This window comes from Bufo bufo, chromosome 5 (assembly GCF_905171765.1).
Source record: "Bufo bufo chromosome 5, aBufBuf1.1, whole genome shotgun sequence".
Classification (NCBI taxonomy): Eukaryota; Metazoa; Chordata; class Amphibia; order Anura; family Bufonidae; genus Bufo; species Bufo bufo.
In genome coordinates this window covers 217,235,026-217,256,412 of record NC_053393.1, presented here as the reverse complement: position 1 = coordinate 217,256,412, position 21,387 = coordinate 217,235,026, and the positions used below count along the sequence as shown (strand labels likewise).

The 21,387-nt window shown below is 42.4% G+C and overlaps 1 protein-coding gene across 2 annotated transcripts in view; it reads left to right on the top strand.

Annotated features, from left to right (window-relative positions):
- The window catches only part of LARS2 (leucyl-tRNA synthetase 2, mitochondrial), a 220,434-nt gene that overhangs the window by 130,625 nt on the left and 68,422 nt on the right, over window positions 1-21,387 (top strand). For both annotated transcript variants that reach the window (XM_040432868.1, XM_040432867.1), the window contains exons 8-13: window positions 2,549-2,656; window positions 10,142-10,301; window positions 13,104-13,208; window positions 13,697-13,812; window positions 16,709-16,992; window positions 18,041-18,139. In XM_040432868.1, coding sequence (XP_040288802.1) covers window positions 2,549-2,656; window positions 10,142-10,301; window positions 13,104-13,208; window positions 13,697-13,812; window positions 16,709-16,992; window positions 18,041-18,139 — 872 coding nt within the window. The remainder of the gene's footprint in view (window positions 1-2,548; window positions 2,657-10,141; window positions 10,302-13,103; window positions 13,209-13,696; window positions 13,813-16,708; window positions 16,993-18,040; window positions 18,140-21,387) is intronic.

The following is a 21,387-nucleotide window of genomic DNA, read 5'->3' as shown; positions in this document are numbered from 1 at the left end:
CTTTTTTGCAGCCTAGGTGGGCAAAGGGGCCCACATTCCAAAGAGCACCTTTAGGATTTCACCGGCCATTTTTTACAGATTTTGATTTCAAACTACTTACCACACATTAGGGCCCCTAGAATGCCAGGGCAGTCACAAGTTAGTGGAATATGAGACTTTGTAAGAAAAAAAAAAAAAAATCATCATTTTCCGCTAACTTGTGACAAAAAATAAAAAGTTCTATGAACTCACTATGCCCATCAGCGAATACCTTAGGGTGTCTACTTTCCGAAATGGGGTCATTTGTGGGGTGTTTGTACTGTCTGGGCATTGTAGAACCTCAGGAAACATGACAGGTGCTCAGAAAGTCAGAGCTGCTTCAAAAAGCGGAAATTCACATTTTTGTACCATAGTTTGTAAACGCTATAACTTTTACCCAAACCATTTTTTTTTTTTACCCAAACATTTTTTTTTATCAAAGACATGTAGAACAATAAATTTAGAGAAAAATTTATATATGGATGTCGTTTTTTTTGCAAAATTTTACAACTGAAAGTGAAAAATGGCATTTTTTTGCAAAAAAATCGTTAAATTTCGATTAATAACAAAAAAAGTAAAAATGTCAGCAGCAATGAAATACCACCAAATGAAAGCTCTATTAGTGAGAAGAAAAGGAGGTAAAATTCATTTGGGTGGTAAGTTGCATGACCGAGCAATAAACGGTGAAAGTAGTGTAGTGCAGAAGTGTAAAAAGTGGCCTGGTCATTAAGGGTGTTTAAGCTAGGGGAGCTGAAGTGGTTAAAATTAAAAAGTCTATTTACTTTTATATTTATTTTTGACACTTATTAACCACAACAGGAGTTGGAAAAGAAAATTCAAATGGAGGAATTAAATTTTCTTTTTAATTTTGGCATGCATTTTACAGACACTAGATGAAATCAAAATGTTAAAAGGTTATTTTAATTATAATTTTAGTTTTTTCAATTTTATTTTAATTTTGCCAGGTTTTACCTCCCATAGGAATGTAGGTCTCATACACAGAGTATTGTGTCATAGAAAAGTTAACATCTGCATTCCAGAGACATGTTCTTCTCAGCTGCTGCACCCATTCCTCAGAGACATCACATTTTACATGCATGGAGGTGTTCTCGAAGACATCCTTTCAAAGATACCATTGTCCATAACAGTGTTTTCAAACAAACATTTAGAAATTGAAGTGTGAAAACCCTCATCTCACTCGTCCAAGAATCCTCTTATGACAGCCATGGGTGGAATATCAACTAGTGCTGAGTCCTGGCAGACAACCCGTTAAACTGCCTCTGCTTTAAAACCTTAAAGAGACTGTCTTAGATACAGTATTGGGGAATTTTGAGTTAATAGTAGGGGTTCCTCACCCACGACCTCCATTATTTAGCTGTGGCTAGAAAGAGCTGTGCTCACCAGGGGAACTTCTGACATCAGTCATTGTCAAAAGAAGACTTCAGATTTCTATAGTTCATATGTTGCATCAAGATACGTTTGCTTGCCTCATGTTTTGCCAATTTAATTTCAAAACTGGTATCACTGTATCAACAGTCCATCATTTGTGAAGGAATTCCACAAATTTAGATTTACTTCTCCCTCTATAACCATCTCCATGATTCCTGGCATTTATATTTAACGGGTTGTCTCACATTCCTCATATAGACAGTTAATACAAGGCACTTACTAATGTATTGTGATTGTCCATATTATCTCCTTTGCTGGCCTGATTCATTTTTCCATAGTATTATACAATGGTCATATCCAGGGGTTATGATCATCCTGCAATCCAGCAAAGGTGGTTGTGCTTGCACACTATAGGTGAAAGAGCTGGCCTCTCTGGTGGCTGGGACCATGGGAGCTCACGTAGGCTGGTACTTTTTCCTGTAGTGTGCAAGCACGACCACTGGCGCTGGATTAAAGGGTGGTCATAACCTCTGGAAAAGAGAAGTGTACAATACTATGGAAACATGAATCAAGTCAGAAAAGGAGCAATATGGACAATCTAATGCATTAAGGGCTCATTCAGACGGCCGTATGCTGTCCGCAAAAATACTGAATGCTATCCGTTTTTTTGCGGATCCGCAAAAAAAATGAAACATGTCCTATACTTGTCCGTGAAAATCAGGACATGGCCCCATTGAAGTCTATGGGTCTGCAAAAATACTGAATGCTATCCGTTTTTTTGCAGATCCGTTTTTTTGCGGATCCGCAAAAAAACGGATAGCATTCAGTATTATTGCGGACAGCATACGGCCGTCTGAATGAGCCCTTAGTAAGTGGCTTGTATTAACTTTATCTACATAATAAATGCTATTTGCTGAAGTGAGACAACCCCTTTAATTCATCTCAAGAACTATCAGGTCATTATCTAACTTCACAAAATACTTCTCTGTATTTAATTTCATAATTATAGCTTCAACCATATGAACAGCATAAAATGTACATGTGGGAAGTACTGTATCATTTATTTACACTTTTATATACAAAATGACACTGCGCATAGAAATGGATTCCCTCTGACTGTAGTACTGTATGTTTATTGCAGGCAATGCATGAGGCTTTAGCAGATCTCCCTGAATGGTACGGGGTTAAAAGCATGCAGGCCAACTGGATTGGCGAGTGCACCGGCTGCTTTTTTGACTACATGTTAAAGGTAATTGGTACTGTTTTTGGTGTGGGAAGTTATGTTCTTTCTCGTTGTCATTCCACTTATTTTATGGGAGGCAGGCTGTCTACCATGCATGCAACCTATTATACGGGAAGGGAACCTCCTAGCAACTAGTACGTCTCTTGTACTTGATTAAAGGCAATGTGTCATCAGAAAATGACTTCTTATGTTTGGTGGTTATTTTTAATTTTCCATGTCAATATCTAGATTTAAAAAAGCATAAAATCCTGCAGTTTTCACACTGGGCACTAAGCCTAATAATAGTCGCCACTTCTTGGTCTGTACAAGTCACTTTACTGCAGTTATCTGCTTCTCTATACAGGCAGGCTTACAATGACATGATATTACCTATATACACTGCGTGCAGAATTATTAGGCAAATGAGTATTTTGACCACATCATCCTCTTTATGCATGTTGTCTTACTCCAAGCTGTATAGGCTCGAAAGCCTACTACCAATTAAGCATATTAGGTGATGTGCATCTCTGTAATGAGAAGGGGTGTGGTCTAATGACATCAACACCCTATATTAGGTGTGCATAATGGCAAAATGGGTGTCCTTTGGCAAAATGGGTCAAAAGAAGGACTTGACAGGCTCAGAAAAGTCAAAAATAGTGAGATATCTTGAGGAGGGATGCAGCACTCTTAAAATTGCAAAGCTTCTGAAGCGTGATCATCGAACAATCAAGCGTTTCATTCAAAATAGTCAACAGGGTCGCAAGAAGCGTGTGGAAAAACCAAGGCGCAAAATAACTGCCCATGAACTGAGAAAAGTCAAGCGTGCAGCTGCCAAGATGCCACTTGCCACCAGTTTGGCCATATTTCAGAGCTGCAACATCACTGGAGTGCCCAAAAGCACAAGGTGTGCAATACTCAGAGACATGGCCAAGGTAAGAAAGGCTGAAAGACGACCACCACTGAACAAGACACACAAGCTGAAACGTCAAGACTGGGCCAAGAAATATCTCAAGACTGATTTTTCTAAGGTTTTATGGACTGATGAAATGAGAGTGAGTCTTGATGGGCCAGATGGATGGGCCCGTGGCTGGATTGGTAAAGGGCAGAGAGCTCCAGTCCGACTCAGACGCCAGCAAGGTGGAGGTGGAGTACTGGTTTGGGCTGGTATCATCAAAGATGAGCTTGTGGGGCCTTTTCGGGTTGAGGATGGAGTCAAGCTCAACTCCCAGTCCTACTGCCAGTTTCTGGAAGACACCTTCTTCAAGCAGTGGTACAGGAAGAAGTCTGCATCCTTCAAGAAAAACATGATTTTCATGCAGGACAATGCTCCATCACACGCGTCCAAGTACTCCACAGCGTGGCTGGCAAGAAAGGGTATAAAAGAAGAAAATCTAATGACATGGCCTCCTTGTTCACCTGATCTGAACCCCATTGAGAACCTGTGGTCCATCATCAAATGTGAGATTTACAAGGAGGGAAAACAGTACACCTCTCTAAACAGTGTCTGGGAGGCTGTGGTTGCTGCTGCACGCAATGTTGATGGTGAACAGATCAAAACACTGACAGAATCCATGGATGGCAGGCTTTTGAGTGTCCTTGCAAACAAAGGTGACTATATTGGTCACTGATTTGTTTTTGTTTTGTTTTTGAATGTCAGAAATGTATATTTGTGAATGTTGAGATGTTATATTGGTTTCACTGGTAAAAATAAATAATTGAAATGGGTATATATTTGTTTTTTGTTAAGTTGCCTAATAATTATGCACAGTAATAGTCACCTGCACACACAGATATCCCCCTAAAATAGCTAAAACTAAAAACAAACTAAAAACTACTTCCAAAAATATTCAGCTTTGATAATAATGAGTTTTTTGGGTTCATTGAGAACATGGTTGTTGTTCAATAATAAAATTAACCCTCAAAAATACAACTTGCCTAATAATTCTGCACTCCCTGTATAGATTACATAGGATCCACTATTCACAATAGGTGATATCACAGCTTATCTGCGCCCTCCTGACCTCTGCACAGATCACTGAGCATGCCTAGAAAACTCTCCTACAGAAGTCAATGAGGTCCCCTCCTGTCCATTGCGCCTGTGTGACTGCTGGAAAGTATATCTCTAAATGCTGTTAAGAACACATCACGCAGGATGGCTGCTCCCATAAATCGTGTGGAAAAATAGAATAAAAAAATCTACAATCAGACAATAAAAGCAGATATGTCACCACCTGGTTTCAACTGGCAAAAAAAAATTCCTATGACACATTACATTTTAAATATTAATTTAGTCCCGTTGATGTAGTTTTTGCCAATATTTTATTGTAGGAAAACAAGGTTCATAAATATCTCAGAATACAGAAGGCCAGATGGATAAAGCACTTGTCATTCACCAGCTTCGTGCTGTGATTGGATGCCCTGGTTTACAAAGTTTTTCCTTTAGGCATTTTCATGAATCTCACGATGTTTGTATTCAGTGGCCACATCATGTAAACCCCTTGTTAGACTAGTAGCACCAGAAATTAACTGCTTTCCACTCATACTCACATACTGTTACGTCACCATGTACATCATGGCTCAGGCTCAGGAGCTAAGCCCGTGCCATTACTTGTAGGTGCTGGCTGCACCAACCCCTCAGATGCTGTGGTCAGGAGTGACCGTGGCATGTGAGAGTTTAGATAGAGGGAAGGAGCTCACTCTGTCCTCCAGTTGGTACCCCGCGAAATCAATTGTGCGGTGCCAAGTAGTTGTTATGGTAATACACTGTAATACAGGAGTATGTGATCAAAAATTGGAGGCTCAGGTACACCAAGGGGACTAAAACAATTGAATTGAAACTAAACTAAAAAGTTTGTTTTTATAAACAAAAAAAGGACATGTACGGCACAAGGTCTGCCAGGGAGGGAATCACTTGGAAATCGGGGCACCATGGCTGCTCTTACCGGCAGGCAGCCATGCGCTGCGATTGGCGGGTCAATGAAGACCTGCACATCGCGGCACCGGAAGCAAGAAGGAGAAAAAAGCTGCAGGGGGGGGGGGGGAGTTGCGTCAGGGGGAGGTCTCCTCCAAGGTGAGGCAGGGGATACCAGTATTTAACGTCCCCTGTTAGTGCTGCACAAGAAAGGGAAGAACCTCCCTGCATGCAGCCATTCTAGCTGGTGACTGCATGCAGAGAGGTTCTGTGCTTCTGTTGGCTTGGTGGGACTTGTGGTGCACCACCACTGCTATTTCAACTTTTCCAGAAGAAAAGAAGAACAACATCTGGAATTGGTTCACTGATTTTTTATTTTTTTTCATTTGCACCTGTTCCAGATCCCTAAACCACCCTCTGTCCCTGTCCTTTCCCACCCCCCAGCCTGTCCCCCTGTGCTTTTTTTTTTACGAATGCCATTTGGTCCGTGTGCCTTTTTTGGTCTTTTTTTTTTCAGCACTGCAACATTTTTTCTGCGTGCGAGCTGTGACCGCCAAATGCTGTTCAGTGCATACCTGCCTGATCAGCACCTGGGGATTATTCTTTGCACTTTTTTTTTTTTAACATCTGTGTTGATTTTTTTGCCATTTTTAACTTTTTTTTAGGAAATTGTAGTTAGGGCTTTATATAAATATATATAGAGTTATATATTTATATATTTGTGCAGAAAAAAATAATTTGTGCAGAAATTTTTTTTTTTAACAATTTTTTCTTCTCCTTTTTTTCTTCTAAATTTAATTTCGAATTTATTAGAAGCCCCTTCATGTGTGAAAACACAACATACACACCCCTCACACGAAATAAAGATTTACATATTTCACACGTCACACCCCAATAAAAAAAAATGGCTTCGTCCGTCCCAACGAGTATACTCAGCTGAAGAGGCATACGCCATGCTTGTCTCCGATACAGAGTCTCCCAGTGAGGGAGAAGAGGATGCCACTTTCCTCTACTTCTCTACACCCTCATCATCATCCGCTGATGAGGTACCCTCTAAAAGGCAAGCACCCCAGGGTAGCAGCGGAGGCAGCCCCCCAGAGTGAACTCTTATGTAACCCACCCCTGATGATTATCAGTCCCAAATTCGGGATTTTGGGGGCAGGTCCGGAATAAAGATAGTGCAGGCTTCACTGAACTAGATTTTTTTTAAATCTTCTTCTCTGAAGATTTTGTAAATTTAATGGTGGCCCAAACCAATTTATACGCCCAACAATTCATTGATCAGAGCCCTACATCGGCATACCGGAAACGATTTGAGTCAATTAGGAAATTCCTACACTACAACAACAATGCACAGTGCCCACCCCAAAACGACCCAACATTTAACTGTCTGTTCAAGGTTAGGCCTGTCATTAACCACTTTAAGGGTCCATTCACACGTCCGTATGTGTTTTGCAGATCCGAAAAACACGGATACCGGCAATGTGCGTATTGCGGACAAGAATAGGTCATGTTCTATTTTTTTTTGCGGAACGGAACCTTCCGGACCCATTGAAAATGAATGGGTCCGCACCTGTTCCACAAAATTGCGGAACGGATGCGGACCCATTTTGCAGACGTGTGAATGGACCCTAACACCAAGTTTGCTGAGGTGTACAACCAAGATAAAAATGTCAGTGTAGAGGAGTCCCTATTACTTTTCAAAGGGAGGATTAGATTCCGCCAGTACCTGCCTAGCAAACAGGCAAGTTATGGCATAAAGTTATACAAACTTTGTGAGAGTAGCTCCGGGTACACCCACAAGTTCCGCATTTAAGAAGGGAAAGATTCTCGGATAGAACCCCCAAAATGCCCCCACATTCTAGGAGTTAGTGGGAAGATCGTGTGGGACTTACTGCACCCACTGCTGGATAAGGGTTACCACCTCTATGTGGATAACTCCGGGCTCGAGAAATCCCAGATCGCCATGGCGATCATGAATTTGGTCCTGGCGCTTGGGTATTTGTCAGCCCGTTTTCAAAGGTGCCCGGGCGACGGGTGCGGAGCGCTGGAGGGGGGCCCAATCTGTCCGGAGGCAGCAGGAGTGAAGATGAGCGCCTCCATTGTGGAAGCGCTCATCTCCATATTCATCTGTATAGCCGCCCTCAGGACAGCGATACAGATGAATGGTGTGGAGGAGCAGGGGAGAGGCGTCTCCCTTGCCCGTTCCTCTAATAGGCTACAGGCCTAGTGCCTGAGCCGTACAGTGCGGGACACAGGTCGGAAGAGGCCTGCATCACATCACTGACAGCAGCATAAGGTAAGTATATGAGTTTATTGTTTTTATTATTTATAGTATACTGTGGCAAGAAGGGGGTGGGGGCCCTATATACTGGCACAATTTGGGGAGGCACTATGGGGCCCTATATACTGGCACAATATGGGCGGGTCACTTCTTGGGGTTTTCAATTTCTAGGGACCTCAGGAATCTTTTAAATGCGACATGGTACCTAAAATAAATGTCTGCCAATTCAGGTCAGCAACATCCATATTTTGCTGTTTGACTCTAGAGCCCTGCTGTGCGCCCATACATCTTTTTTTGAGCACATATGGGGTGTTGGCGTATTCAGGGGCAAATGGGGAACAAAATGTGGGTGCATTTTGTCCTGTTACCCTTTGGGAAAGGGAAAAATGTGGGTGTAAAGCAACTTTTTAGTGAAAAAAATGCAAATTCTTTTTTCACTTCTAGGAAACACCTTTGAGATCAAAGTGCTCACTACACACCTTGAAAGATTGGTGTAGTTTCCAAAATGAGGTCATTTTTTGGGGGTTTCCACTATAGGGCCACCTCAGGGTGTCTTTATATACGACATAGCTCCTAATTACCATTCCAGCTAAATCCGCTCTTCTAACACCATATGGTGCTCCTTCCACTCTGAAGCCTGCTATGCGCCCATACATCAGTTTTTGAGCACATATGGGTGTTTCTGTAAACTCCAGATTCAGGGTAATAGATTTTGAGTTTTGTTTGGCTGTTAACCCTTGATGTGTTGCAGAAAAAATAGATAAAAATTTCAAATCTGCTAAAAAAAAAAGTAAATTTTGAAATTTCATTCCCATTTTCCTTCAATTCTCGTGGGGCACCTAAAGGGTTAACACAGTTTGTAAAATCAGTTTTGAATACCTTGAGGGGTGTAGTTTCTAAAATCGGGGAGTTATGGGTGGTTTCTAATATGTAAGCCCCACAAAGTGACTTCACTGAACTGGTCTTTAAAAAATGTTTAGATTTGCTTCTAAACTTCTAAGCGTTCTAACGTCCCAAAAAATAAAGTGTTATTTTCAAAATGATCCAAACATGAAGTAGACATATGGAGAATGTAAAGTAATAATTATTTTTGTAGTTATTACTATCTATTATAAAAGTAAAGAAATTGAAATTTGCTAATTTTTCCAAAATCTTTGTAAATTTGGTATTTTTTATAAATAAAAATAAAATATTTTGACTCAATTTTACCACTGTCATGAAGTACAATATTTGACGAGAAAACTATCTCAGAATGGCCTGTATAAGTAAAAGTGTTTTAAAGTTATTACCACATATAGTGACACATGTCAGATTTGCTAAAAATGGCCTGGTCCTTAAGGTGAAAAATGGCAGGGTCCTGAAGGGGTTAAAAGCACTAAAATATGAAAATCTCATTGTATATACTGTACATATAATAATCCCATTGATCCTATTGATTATCCCATTTTTTTAACCTGAACAGTGAATGTCTTAAAATATTGCATGCATCCCAAAATGGTATCATTTAAAACTACAGATCGATTTACTAAAAATTAGCCCTCACACAGCTTTGTAAGTAAAAAATATAAGTTATGGATGTCAGAATATGGCAACTCAAAGCAATCTTTCTTCTAAAATGTTTTTAAAGTAGTAAAATATTATAAAAAACATACATTTGGCATGTCCTTAATCGTCCTGATCTACAGAATAAACCACCGCAGCACAGCACCCACAGGGGGAAGGGGCTACTCAGGACACATTCACATCTCAGTTGTGAACTCCGGCACTGTATCCGTCATAGTCAGATACCGCCGCACACTGCTTGATCCCTATTGACTACAGTGAGATCCGATGGGGATCTGGCCACTTTCTGGTATAAATGCCTGTTTCAGACGAACATAAAGTTGTGCATGCCCAACGGCACCCTGCTGGTTGGTTAAGTGCCCTTGACTCTGGGTCATACCTCCTCACAGGCACAGCAACAACACCCACGATGTAGTACTGAATCATATGAACAGATCCTAAAAGCTCACCTTTCTGTGTGGTCTCAGAAAATGGACTGAGAAAAAAAGTAGATACTAACCGCAAACTTAAGACTTCCACTTCTCCTCTTGAGATATTCAGGAGAGACGCTTCCAGTAGTCTCTGCTCCTGCCCTAATCAGAAGAGTATAATGGAGTAGGCAGGCAGCGGCATGTCTTTCACAAGTGTCTGTCCATCTAAAATACATCATGGCTGGATGCTCAGTTTAATGATTGTAGCACCTAGCCTCCATCCTGGGAACTAGAGTTCTGCTTTAAACATGACAATAAATCTGCTTTGCCTTATGCTCTCACAGGTGGACAATGGTGAAACTGGAGAAAAGATTTCTGCCTATGCCTTTAACCCCGAGGCTATTTATGGTGCATCTCATATTGCTATATTACCAAACCACAGATTACTGCATGGGGACAGCAAGGTTAAAGGGGCCCTCCAAGAAGCATTTACAGCAGGCAAAGGTAAGACATTGATAACTTTGTGTCCCTTTACCTACAATATACAGGGAACACTGAATTGTGGGATCACAAATAACGAGGCAGCTTTTGAGGGGTGCTGATTCATTGTTCGTTGTTTGTTGTAGACTCTTACAGGCAGTGCTCCCTAGTAAAAGTATACAAATTCTCTCATTCAGAAGGAAGAAAAATGTCTATTGGCACCTATAGGTAGGTATCTACCCTGTAAGTCAATGCTCAACCCAGTAAAGGGGTTATCCAATAGTACAAATATGCCCACAATGTCTTGGCCTCTTCTATCGACGATACTTACCCGGCCCCCTTGTCCCTCTGGATACCTGCACGGCCACTGCTGCATCTCCCTGTTGTGTGGATCTGGCAAAGGGTAAAGGGGGGCAGCCAATAGCAGGCCATGACGGTGACCAACCTCCCTAGCGTCACACATGATGCTAGCGAGGTGGGTCACTATCGCGCCTACTATTGGTGCAACCCCGTCGCCGGATGTTTTGATCCGTGCGACAGGGAGATGCAGCAGTGGCCGTGCAGGGATCCGGAAGGACGCAGGTGCCGGGGTCTGGGTAAGTATCATCCATGGGAGGGGCCTAGCATTGTGAGGGTATTTGTACTATTGGATAATCCCTTTAAGCCTTGAGTAATGACTACCTATAAAAAGAGACAGTCTCTTCCTTTTGGTACAGTGCTAATTTGCATAAATAACATTGCAGACAGGTTTATTTAAGGGGTTTTCTGGTACCTAAAATCAAAATATTCAATCATATCCTACCCCTAATAGTGTTCTAAGCTCCAAATACATTTTATGTTAATTTTTGCCGTTTTCTCTCTATAACTAAGCTCACTGCCCAGGGCCCGGAAGTTTACAGCACAGACTTCTGGTTTTGGCTTACATGCGCAGTAGTCTGTTCATACAGGGGATGCGCTGTTTCTTCTAAGCTTTTGGACTGCAATTTATGAGATGTCAGTGACACTTGTTCAGTGCAAGGACCAGAATAGAGATCTCTGCATCCAGTGCAGATTGTCAGTGAAAGTGCTGAAAAATAGACTGGGGCTGTCCCATGATCACTGCCCTGATGGAGTAATCGGGGGCCCTTCACACAGGTTGCTCATTTGCATCATTTTTCTCAGCAATGCGGGCACATATGACCATGGGACCAACACAGATGCGTTCAACCAGGACTGGTGCAAGGATTTTTGCCACCCTAGGCAAAAGCAAATTTTGCCGCCCCCCTTGACTCTGCCTATTGACCACGCCCTTTGACCCGCCCCTTTTTTGTTGCCCACCTATTTATAGACTGTACCCTTCATTGTGGTAAGGCCACGTTTTCTCCCTCCAGCTACATACCATGTCATCCACAGATCCCCATAAGTGTCATCCACAGATCCCCCATAAGTGTCATCCACAGATCCCCCATAAGTGTCATCCGCAGATCCCCCATAAGTGTCAACCACAGATCCCCCATAAGTGTCAACCACAGATCCCCCATAAGTGTCATCCACAGATCCCCCATAAGTGTCATCCACAGATCCCCCATAAGTGTCATCCACAGATCCCCCATAAGTGTCATCCGCAGATCCCCCATAAGTGTCAACCACAGATCCCCCATAAGTGTCAACCACAGATCCCCCATAAGTGTCATCCACAGATCCCCCATAAGTGTCATCCACAGATCCCCCATAAGTGTCATCCACAGATCCCCCATAAGTGTCATCCACAGATCCCCCATAAGTGTCATCCACCACAGATCCCCCCTAAGTGTCATCCACCACAGATCCCCCCTAAGTGTCATCCACCACAGATCCCCCCTAAGTGTCATCCACCACAGATCCCCCCTAAGTGTCATCCACCACAGATCCCCCCCTAAGTGTCATCCACCACAGATCCCCCCTAAGTGTCATCCACCACAGATCCCCCCTAAGTGTCATCCACCACAGATCCCCCCTAAGTGTCATCCACCACAGATCCCCCCTAAGTGTCATCCACCACAGATCCCCCCTAAGTGTCATCCACCACAGATCCCCCCTAAGTGTCATCCACCACAGATCCCCCTAAGTGTCATCCACCACAGATCCCCCTAAGTGTCATCCACCACAGATCCCCCTAAGTGTCATCCACCACAGATCCCCCTAAGTGTCATCCACCACAGATCCCCCTAAGTGTCATCCACCACAGATCCCCCTAAGTGTCATCCACCACAGATCCCCCTAAGTGTCATCCACCACAGATCCCCCTAAGTGTCATCCACCACAGATCCCCCTAAGTGTCATCCACCACAGATCCCCCTAAGTGTCATCCACCACAGATCCCCCTAAGTGTCATCCACCACAGATCCGCTCCCCGCCCAGCGCCGCCTCCTAGCTAATTTATTCACTTCACTTGCTTCTGTGTAATTTCGCACAGGCGCAACTGGCAGAGGCATCGTCGAACGAGGTGCGCTGTAAGACAGCGCATGCGCACTTCGCTCAACGATTCCTCTGCCAGTGCGCCTGTGCGAGATTACACAGAGGCAAGTGAAGTGAATAAATTAGCTAAGAGGCGGGCGCCGGGGGCCGGCTCCTCCAGCAAGTACAAATTTACTTACAGATGTCCTTTAAATTAGTATATTTGTTATAAAATGTCTATGCGGTCTCACTAGTATTCCAGTAGGCCATTTTCTAATTACAAATTGAATAAACTGTACTGATTCCTTTATACTGCCCGCAAAATTATGGGACCACATTCACTGGCGAGATATATACGAGTGAAATAGTATTTTTAATACCAACTGTTACTCCTCTGGTATGTTATTGCAGATTGTCTCACTCGCGTGTCAGCTGTAAATCTGTTCACTAAACAAGAGGTCCCACTTATCATCTCTGCAAAATGTGAGTTCGAGGGATACCTCGACTGTAAAATTGGTAAGTTAAAGCAATGTATCTGAAACTGTTCAATAAAGTTTGTTTTATTTCTTAGTAATTTTCTAGTTAATGACGTGGTTTCCATCCAGTGGCTCTCCATTGGGGCCCTGGGTTATGACATCCGTCCTCACAGAACTGAAAACCTATATACCTTCTTCACTGATTCCGGAACAGGTCCTCTTTAATAATATATCCAGAATGGAGCCAGTATATCAGATTTTCAACTGAAAGATTTATCTGTAAATTGAAACCACATGATTTTGTGTGTTCTCCATGTATAATATATTAACATTTTTAACTGAATGTGGCTTCTGAGCTTCACTCAAAATTAAACGTGGCTTACAAGGTATAAAAGGTTGAGGATGTGTGATGAGTTCATGAATATCATAACAGCAATGTTACTCAGTGAATTATAAGAACCCTGTATCTGGGTTTGTAGACCAGTCATTTTCCTCATTTTGGTATTTTACTGTTATTCCCATTTACAGGAATACCGAGTACAAATCTGGAAGATGCCACTTTAGCGGATACATTGGGTATTTCTTATGCCAGGGTTCTAGAAACACTTGAAGATGGTACAGAGAGAATAACAAATTCAGCAAAGGTATGTGAATCATAGGTTTGAGATACGTATAATATATAATATAATATTAACAAATGTTTTAGTGAATGAAACACTATGTAAATGGTCCTTTATTTGGCCCCAAGGATGACAGGGTTCAACACTTAAAGGGATTCTGTCACTAGATTTAACCCTTTTAAGCTAGCTGACATTAGCGATGTGCTAATGTCAGCTAAACCTAATTAGCCTATTCCTACTTTTATCTCTGCACCCGTTATGCCAGAAATCTAACTTTTATAATATGCTAATTAGCCTCTAGGAGCGGCGGGGCGTTGTTCCTGCTCCTAGAGGCTCCGTTCTCCCACCTTTGTCGCCTCCCTCCAAGTCCTAATTGACAGGGCCAGGCAGCGCTCGCATCTGTCTGCCAGCCCTGTGCTCTGGTGAAATCTCACACCGTTCAGCATTCGGCGCGGTGAGGGAAAGACGCTCGCAGGCTGCCAGAGCTTCCTCACCGCGCCTGCGCCAAACTGTGAACCGCGTGAGATTTCACCAGAGCGCAGGAACAACCCCCCCCCCCCCCCGCGCAACTAGAGACTAATTAGCATATTATAAAAGTTAGATTTTAGGCATAACGGGGGCATAGATAAAAGTAGGAATAGGCTAGTTAGGTTTAGCTGACATTAGCGGATCGCTAATGTCAGCTTGCTTAATAGGGTTAAATCTGGTGACAGAATCCCTTTAACTACAAAACAATGCTGGTTGTGCACAAGACTGCAGAGCTGGACTTCACTTACATCACTGCCACATCCTACCAGTGGTTCATGACACTCAAATAACCCCCAGAACTTACAGATAACAACAAACGGTCGCAAAAAAACATATAAATAGAGCACATGTCTATACTGGCAGAAAACAAGACACTTAAATTTACTGGTGCATGTCAGGACCTGAACGTTGAGGGTCATGGAAAGAGCAGTTGATCCAGCAGTGCAGTGGATGGCAGATGTATTGCATACAGGTAGATGGTGGATGAAAAGAAATAGAGCAATACTGAACTTGACCCTGTCTGATTTCAAAAGAGGAACATTCAGAACCATGCAAGAGTACAGTAATAAACACATTACAAGCAAAGCAACTACATGTACGGATTCCAGTAAACACACTAGAATCTGTGAAACTGCAAATATCAGAAAGCACAGAACAAGAAAACAAAGAAACAGTATCTGGGCGGAAGAGCACATGATAAACTGTATATCTGGCCCACACTGAAATTAGGCTTGGCTTTAAATAGGGTCCACCACAGTACTCCACCCTAATCCACCAGACAAGACTAGATGATAATTAAACCAACTGTCCAAAGTTAGGGCTGTATTACACAGCCCGATTCTACAGGTGATTGTCGGGAACGAAACATTCCTTCCCAACAATCGCCTGCTTGCTAGTGGAGGAGACCACTGCTATTACATGCAGTGATCTCCTCCACAGCATGGGGAGAAGCATCGTTATGCCATTGCTTGTCCACATGCTTTCTAGTTATTTGCCGGCAGCAGACTGTAATTAGACAGCACGGTCTGCCGCCTGCAAATTGTGATCTTTCAGCATGCTGAATGAGTGCTTGCTTTTTCATTGGGTAATTGGCGACAGTATTACACTGCCATATAATCGCTAATGAGCTTTACTAGGAATGCTCGTTAGCAGTCATCTGGCAGAAAATCTACCAGTGTAATACAGGCTTTAGTAACTAGGTGAGCTAGAAGCAGTGGTGATAAGGCACCTGAAGTGTCATGTTTAGGGATGAGCGAACTTCATGATTTGAAGTTCTGTGTTCGGGATTTCTGGCAATTCCGTTATGTACTCCTGCATAACTGAAAACAGACGGCTCATCCCTACTCATGTTCAGTACTACGAAACAGTTATTAGTGGTCTCTCCACACCTTACACTGTATCAGGGGTTGCTCTCTCAAGCAGGGCGGGGCGATGACAAATTCTTGTGCAGACAACAGGATAAAGTTCAGATAAGGTTCCACTTTATTGTGGTACAAACAGCAAAATAAATAGCCTTTACATTTCTGGCAAAAACTGCAAAACAAAATCCTGCTCGTCTGAGCACTAACTAATACAGGTCAGTATCTGGCTCGCTTATTAAACACAGGTCACACTGAGCATCAGGCTTTTCTTAGTCAGGACGGCAGCCAGCTTCCTGGACTTGTCTCCAGACATCACTCTCTAGACTGACAGCCTGAGATGTTTTATTTCCCCTTAAGGATCCCAGATGACTACCGCTGGAGATCCCTCAGGTTAGGGGAAAACACGCCCTGGAATGGGGTGGACTGGGGAGGTCCCACTACCAAACCTACCTTCCCCAGTCCAATAAAATCCAGCCCATGAATTACTAAAGAAAATAGCTTCAGCTCCTATGTTTGCTAAAGCCAGCACCATCCTGGATCTTACTTACCTCACCCAGTTGAGGTAAGTAAGATCTTATACCGGTGAGATATACACCCCTTCCAGGACTTTACCATATATTCTTCTGTTCACATTACCACAACTGTCACCATGAGTTAAACATAAGCTGTATAATAACGATATGATCGGCATGCGTCTTGTATGTAAATGATACCGACTCTGGAAGTACCTCCCTAAAATCTTGCCATAAATAACACGATTCTGCAAATTAAGGAAAAAGAGTGAGTTTTGTAAAATTTGGTGGCTTACAAGTGTTGAAAGGAGCTGGCAAAAGCTGCATCTTGTTTACCAGCACGATTGGGAGCAAACAGCACACCATTAACATTGGGGCAAAGTTATTTGAACACATAGTGACTGCTTTTGATGTCAGTATCGAAATAAAAGTCTAAGAAAATGTTAGGGCAATACCTTCATTAAATTTAGCATTTGGCGATAGGTCCTCGTTTAGTTATTAACCTCTTGTAATGTTTAGTTTACAGGACTGCCAAGAAATTCTGCCTTCCACGCCATAACCAAGCAAGCTCAAGACGAAGGGATTGGAGGTCATCTGACCAGTTCCAAACTGAGAGATTGGCTGATATCAAGGCAGCGTTATTGGGGTACTCCTATACCCATTATCCACTGTTCATCCTGTGGCACAGTCCCTGTGCCTTATGATGACCTACCAGTTGTCTTGCCTACAGTGTCTAACTTTACAGGGAAGGGGTCATCTCCCTTATCAACTGTTTCAGACTGGATAAACTGCAAATGTCCAAGGTAATAACTACACTACTAACAGAACCTTAAAGCGGGTTTACACGACCCGATTGTCGGGCAATTTATCAGGGACAAATATTCCTCTGACCATTCATTCCTAATATTCTGCCAGTGTAAAGGTGCCGCAGATCACCCCATGAACAAGCAAAACACTCGTTCATCAGGTGAAACAGTCGTTCACGTGGACACCTCAATCATTGTTTCTGAACAGCAGATCGTACTGTGCAAACAGTCCAGTCTGCTGCCCAGGAACAATTACTGTTCTTTGTATGAGGACGATCAATAGCTGTAGCCATCGCTTGTCCTCATACTGTGGAGGTGATCACTGCATGTAGATTCAGTGCTTCACCTCCACTGACAGGCAGGCAGTTGTCAGGAAGGAACGCTTGTTGTGTGCTCGACCGCTGCATGTAAATTCAGCATTAGACTAATGGAAACATGATAATCCCTTTTCATAAGGAGCAGTTCTCTGGTATTATTCTCATTATCAAGTTGTCACCACCAAGACTGGATGGCTATCATTACTTCCGAATTGCTAAAAAAAAAACTAATGTTATCACTGCATAAGGAATATGTGTGGGTTACTGAGTTAAGTTCTTACTTTTACAGCCAGCTTATTTATTTTAGCATACATCAAGTGGAGGCAGCCATGGATCAGATACTTTTACTTGCATGCATTTGAATGTACAAAGTGATAGGTATTTAAAAGTTTAGTAAAATTCATCCTAATTGCTCGTACATTTTCTAGACACTAATATGCAAACTGACTATTTAATAGTAGATTCAGGTTATTTCTATACAAGATTCACGTCCAAATAGACAGGGCTTTGGAAGATTTGCCAAATCTGTATTTGTATCATTTGCCTTTCTGGAACCTGCATTGAATTGGGTTGGTATAAAACATTCAATAGTCAGATAGGCAAAAAATAGTATAAAACTGCTGATACAACAGTGTAAAAAGTTGTAAAGAGCTGAATCAAGAATAGCATAAAAATTCTTTAATAATGTACCAAGGTAACAAAGTTCACATATCCAACCTGTTTTTTAGGTGTGCCGGAGCAGCCATGAGAGAGACAGATACAATGGATACTTTTGTTGACTCTGCTTGGTATTATTTGAAATACACAGATCCTCAGAATTCTAAAAGGTATATTAACTGTCAGTGAATGGAAGCAGTCATCTACCTTGATGGGTTTTTCCCCAGAGTTATCTTCCAAGTTAATCGGAGACACATTACTACCACACTCCTCAACATAGAAATTGCAGTATCAAAAAGGAAGTCATGGAATTACAGTATCACATGATTGATAGACATGTTAATGATATGCAAACGATAGAAACAACATGTTCAAAACATCTCGATTTATCCAGTAATGAGTATGAGTACCATGTACAGATATACATGCACTTACATGTCTTGACATGCTATCAGTAAGGTTAATAATGGTTGGCTGAATAATTTTCTGCCACCCTGAATGCACTGGGGCATGCAAATAATCAAGATCCACTGCTGACCAATGATGTCTTCAATGTAATTCGTGGGAAACAAGCCTGGAGATGCTGCAGGCCATACAGGCTCCTCACAGTAGCGTGAGCACATGCCACCTGGCATTGCCCTGTTGAAAAACAGCTTCTGAGACACTTTGGTAAAATAGCTGTACCACTGGTTCCACGACCAAATCAATGTAACGCCGAGCTGGTAGTGTACCTGAAATGAAGACTAGAGGGTACCGGTTGGCATACATTATGTCATTTTACAACATAATCACAGGAATAGGACTGGTGTGATGTTCTCTTGTGAAGGCCTCTGCATGGTGTTGCCCACATGGTCTCCAGATCAATCTATGGCTATCAATGCATCCAAAACAAATGTGGGACTCATCGTTAAAGAGGATAGACCTCCATTCCATTGCTGTCTTGCTGTTCCCCATGATAGCCTTTGAATGCGGTGGTGTGAGGTCAATGGCACAACTATAGCTGGACATCTGGCTTGTAGCCCAATATCGTGGAAACTCCTTATGATGGTTTGTGTAGACACCGTTTGCCGCCCTAGGCTTGGGATGTGATGTCCAGTTTAACTTGCAGTACAGAATGGATCGCTATGCTCTATTCTTCTAATCAAATCATCAATCAGCACCTCCTGCTGTCATTTCAGTTCGTTGTTGTTCTCCCAACCATCTGGACACACAACATTGAACAGTGCTGAAATCTTAGCCTAGGCACATAGCCATCTACCAGAGTGATAAACCAAGGTCTCTCAGTTTAAGGATTCTGTCCCTCTCAGTTTGTAACAAGTAGCGATAACTGGCACATCGACGAACAGGATCCACCACACAATCATCCTACATAACTTGATCCGATTTTTGAGGTTTCATGTGGCTAAAAAACTTTGCTTTCAATCTGGCTTTTATGCCTCTCCCACATGTCACACCTAGGTGCTTGAAGATGTGATCATCAGCAGATCTTAGTGTCACCTGCTATTTCCCGATTTGCATAACCTTAGGGTGTGTCCTTCTTGGTGTTGCAATTTCAGTGTTGAGGAGTATATAACTACATCACATAGCTTGCTTGTTATCACTTATTTTCCTGCTCCTCCTTTATATTATGCTTTGTACAGAAGTCTTTGGTTGTTCCCTTGAAGCCATCAGCAAGTCGCTGTTGATTAATCTGTTACTCTTAAGATGCTTTCACACGTGCCATTTTGATGCAATTTGTTAAAAACTAGGAGTGGATTCCAAAAATGAGAATTTAAAATATGTCCCATAAAATTCATATTCCTTTACAGTACACTCCTGACACTTGGTTCAAAAGCTAGTGAAGAGCAACCTTGTGGTACAGCCACACCAAGCAGGAAATTCTGCAGCCGACTTCTTGCAGTTTTTATTGTACATTTCACCCTATGCATTGCAAAGGGTGATATCCGCAATGGAAATTCCTAGCATGTCGGTTTGCATGTGGATATTTTTTGCAGTGAGTAGATGAGGTGTCTTAAAATGTCATCCACTTTATTAGTATTGTAAGATGCTGTGGATTTTCCACATGCAAATCCCGAGTATTTCCGTCCCCTGTAGACGTACCCATAAGGTCTGGGCTACATAGAGACTATTTATAGTTAAAATCAATCAGTTGCACCACAATCGCTCCACGTAGCCCAGACTTTAAATGAGTTTCCATGGGATGAGATTATTATTTTTTTTGTGGAAAGAGTATAAAATGGCAACATTGGACACTTCTGACCCAATACGTCACTCTGCTGAAAACTTGATCCGCCATTCCCTGACTGAAACCACCAGTCATGCCAGTTGTCTATAAGTAGACACTGTACCACTATCATGATATTTTGGTTCCCACCTTTTTTTGTTTAACATGCTGTAGCGATGAGAAGTTGTTCTACCCCCTCGACCACAGCAACCAATCACTGGCTTCAGTGCAGTGGTCTTGTGTGCTGGGGCCAACAAATGGCTGCAGTGGTCACATGGATAAATGGCCTCTTCATCTCTGCAGTAAAGTGAGGGGACTGGAGCGGCAGTGTATTTATAAGGTGAGTAATGTGTTTTGTATTTTATGGCATTTCTTCCATTTAGTCAGTTTCCTTCTGGTCTCCAAAAAAAAAAGCCTTAGTGGAGCATCATTATATCACATTGTTTAAAGCTAAAATGTTCTGAATACGTCTTTACATTTTAGCTTCAGTTGTTGCTAATGGTTGTCAATCAATTTTTATTGTTCTGCTAAATCAAGGCTTCTATTACTGGTGGGACTAATTACATGTTGTAATTACACATTTTCTTCTGTCTAGGTAGCCAGGCTTATTACCTGAGCGTAGACCTGCACAGAGCTGCATAAAACAACAGCTGGAATAGCAGGATTTGATATCACCTAAAAGAAAGGGTCCAGACTGAATTCTGACCCGCTCATTTCAGTTTTCACACATCTCTGCGTTCAGAAAAAAAATCGTAGGATGTTCTACTGTATATTGCCCATTTTTCATGCAGCCCTGGCCCAATAGAAAAGAATGGGGCTTGCGTGACAAACAGAAGGCATTCGGATACAATGTGTTTTTCTCTGATGGTTGCTGGGAGATGTAGATTGTTATTCTTTAGTTTTTCTTCTCGTCCATTTGTACTGATGATCTATCCTCTGCTTAGATCATCAGTATCTGATCAGTTGGGCACCTGCCAATCAGCTGGCACTGGCAGTAGCATCCTAGCCTTCTCTCTGCTTGCCAAGCACAGCGCCGTACATTGTATAGCGGCTATGCCTGGTATTGCAGCTCAGACCCAGTGGGGCTGCACTGCGCCTAGCCCATGTGATTGATGAAGCTTACGTCACACGGCCTAGGAAAAGCTAGAGAAGGCTGTGGTGCTACTACCAGCGCCACTGCCTTCTCACACAGCA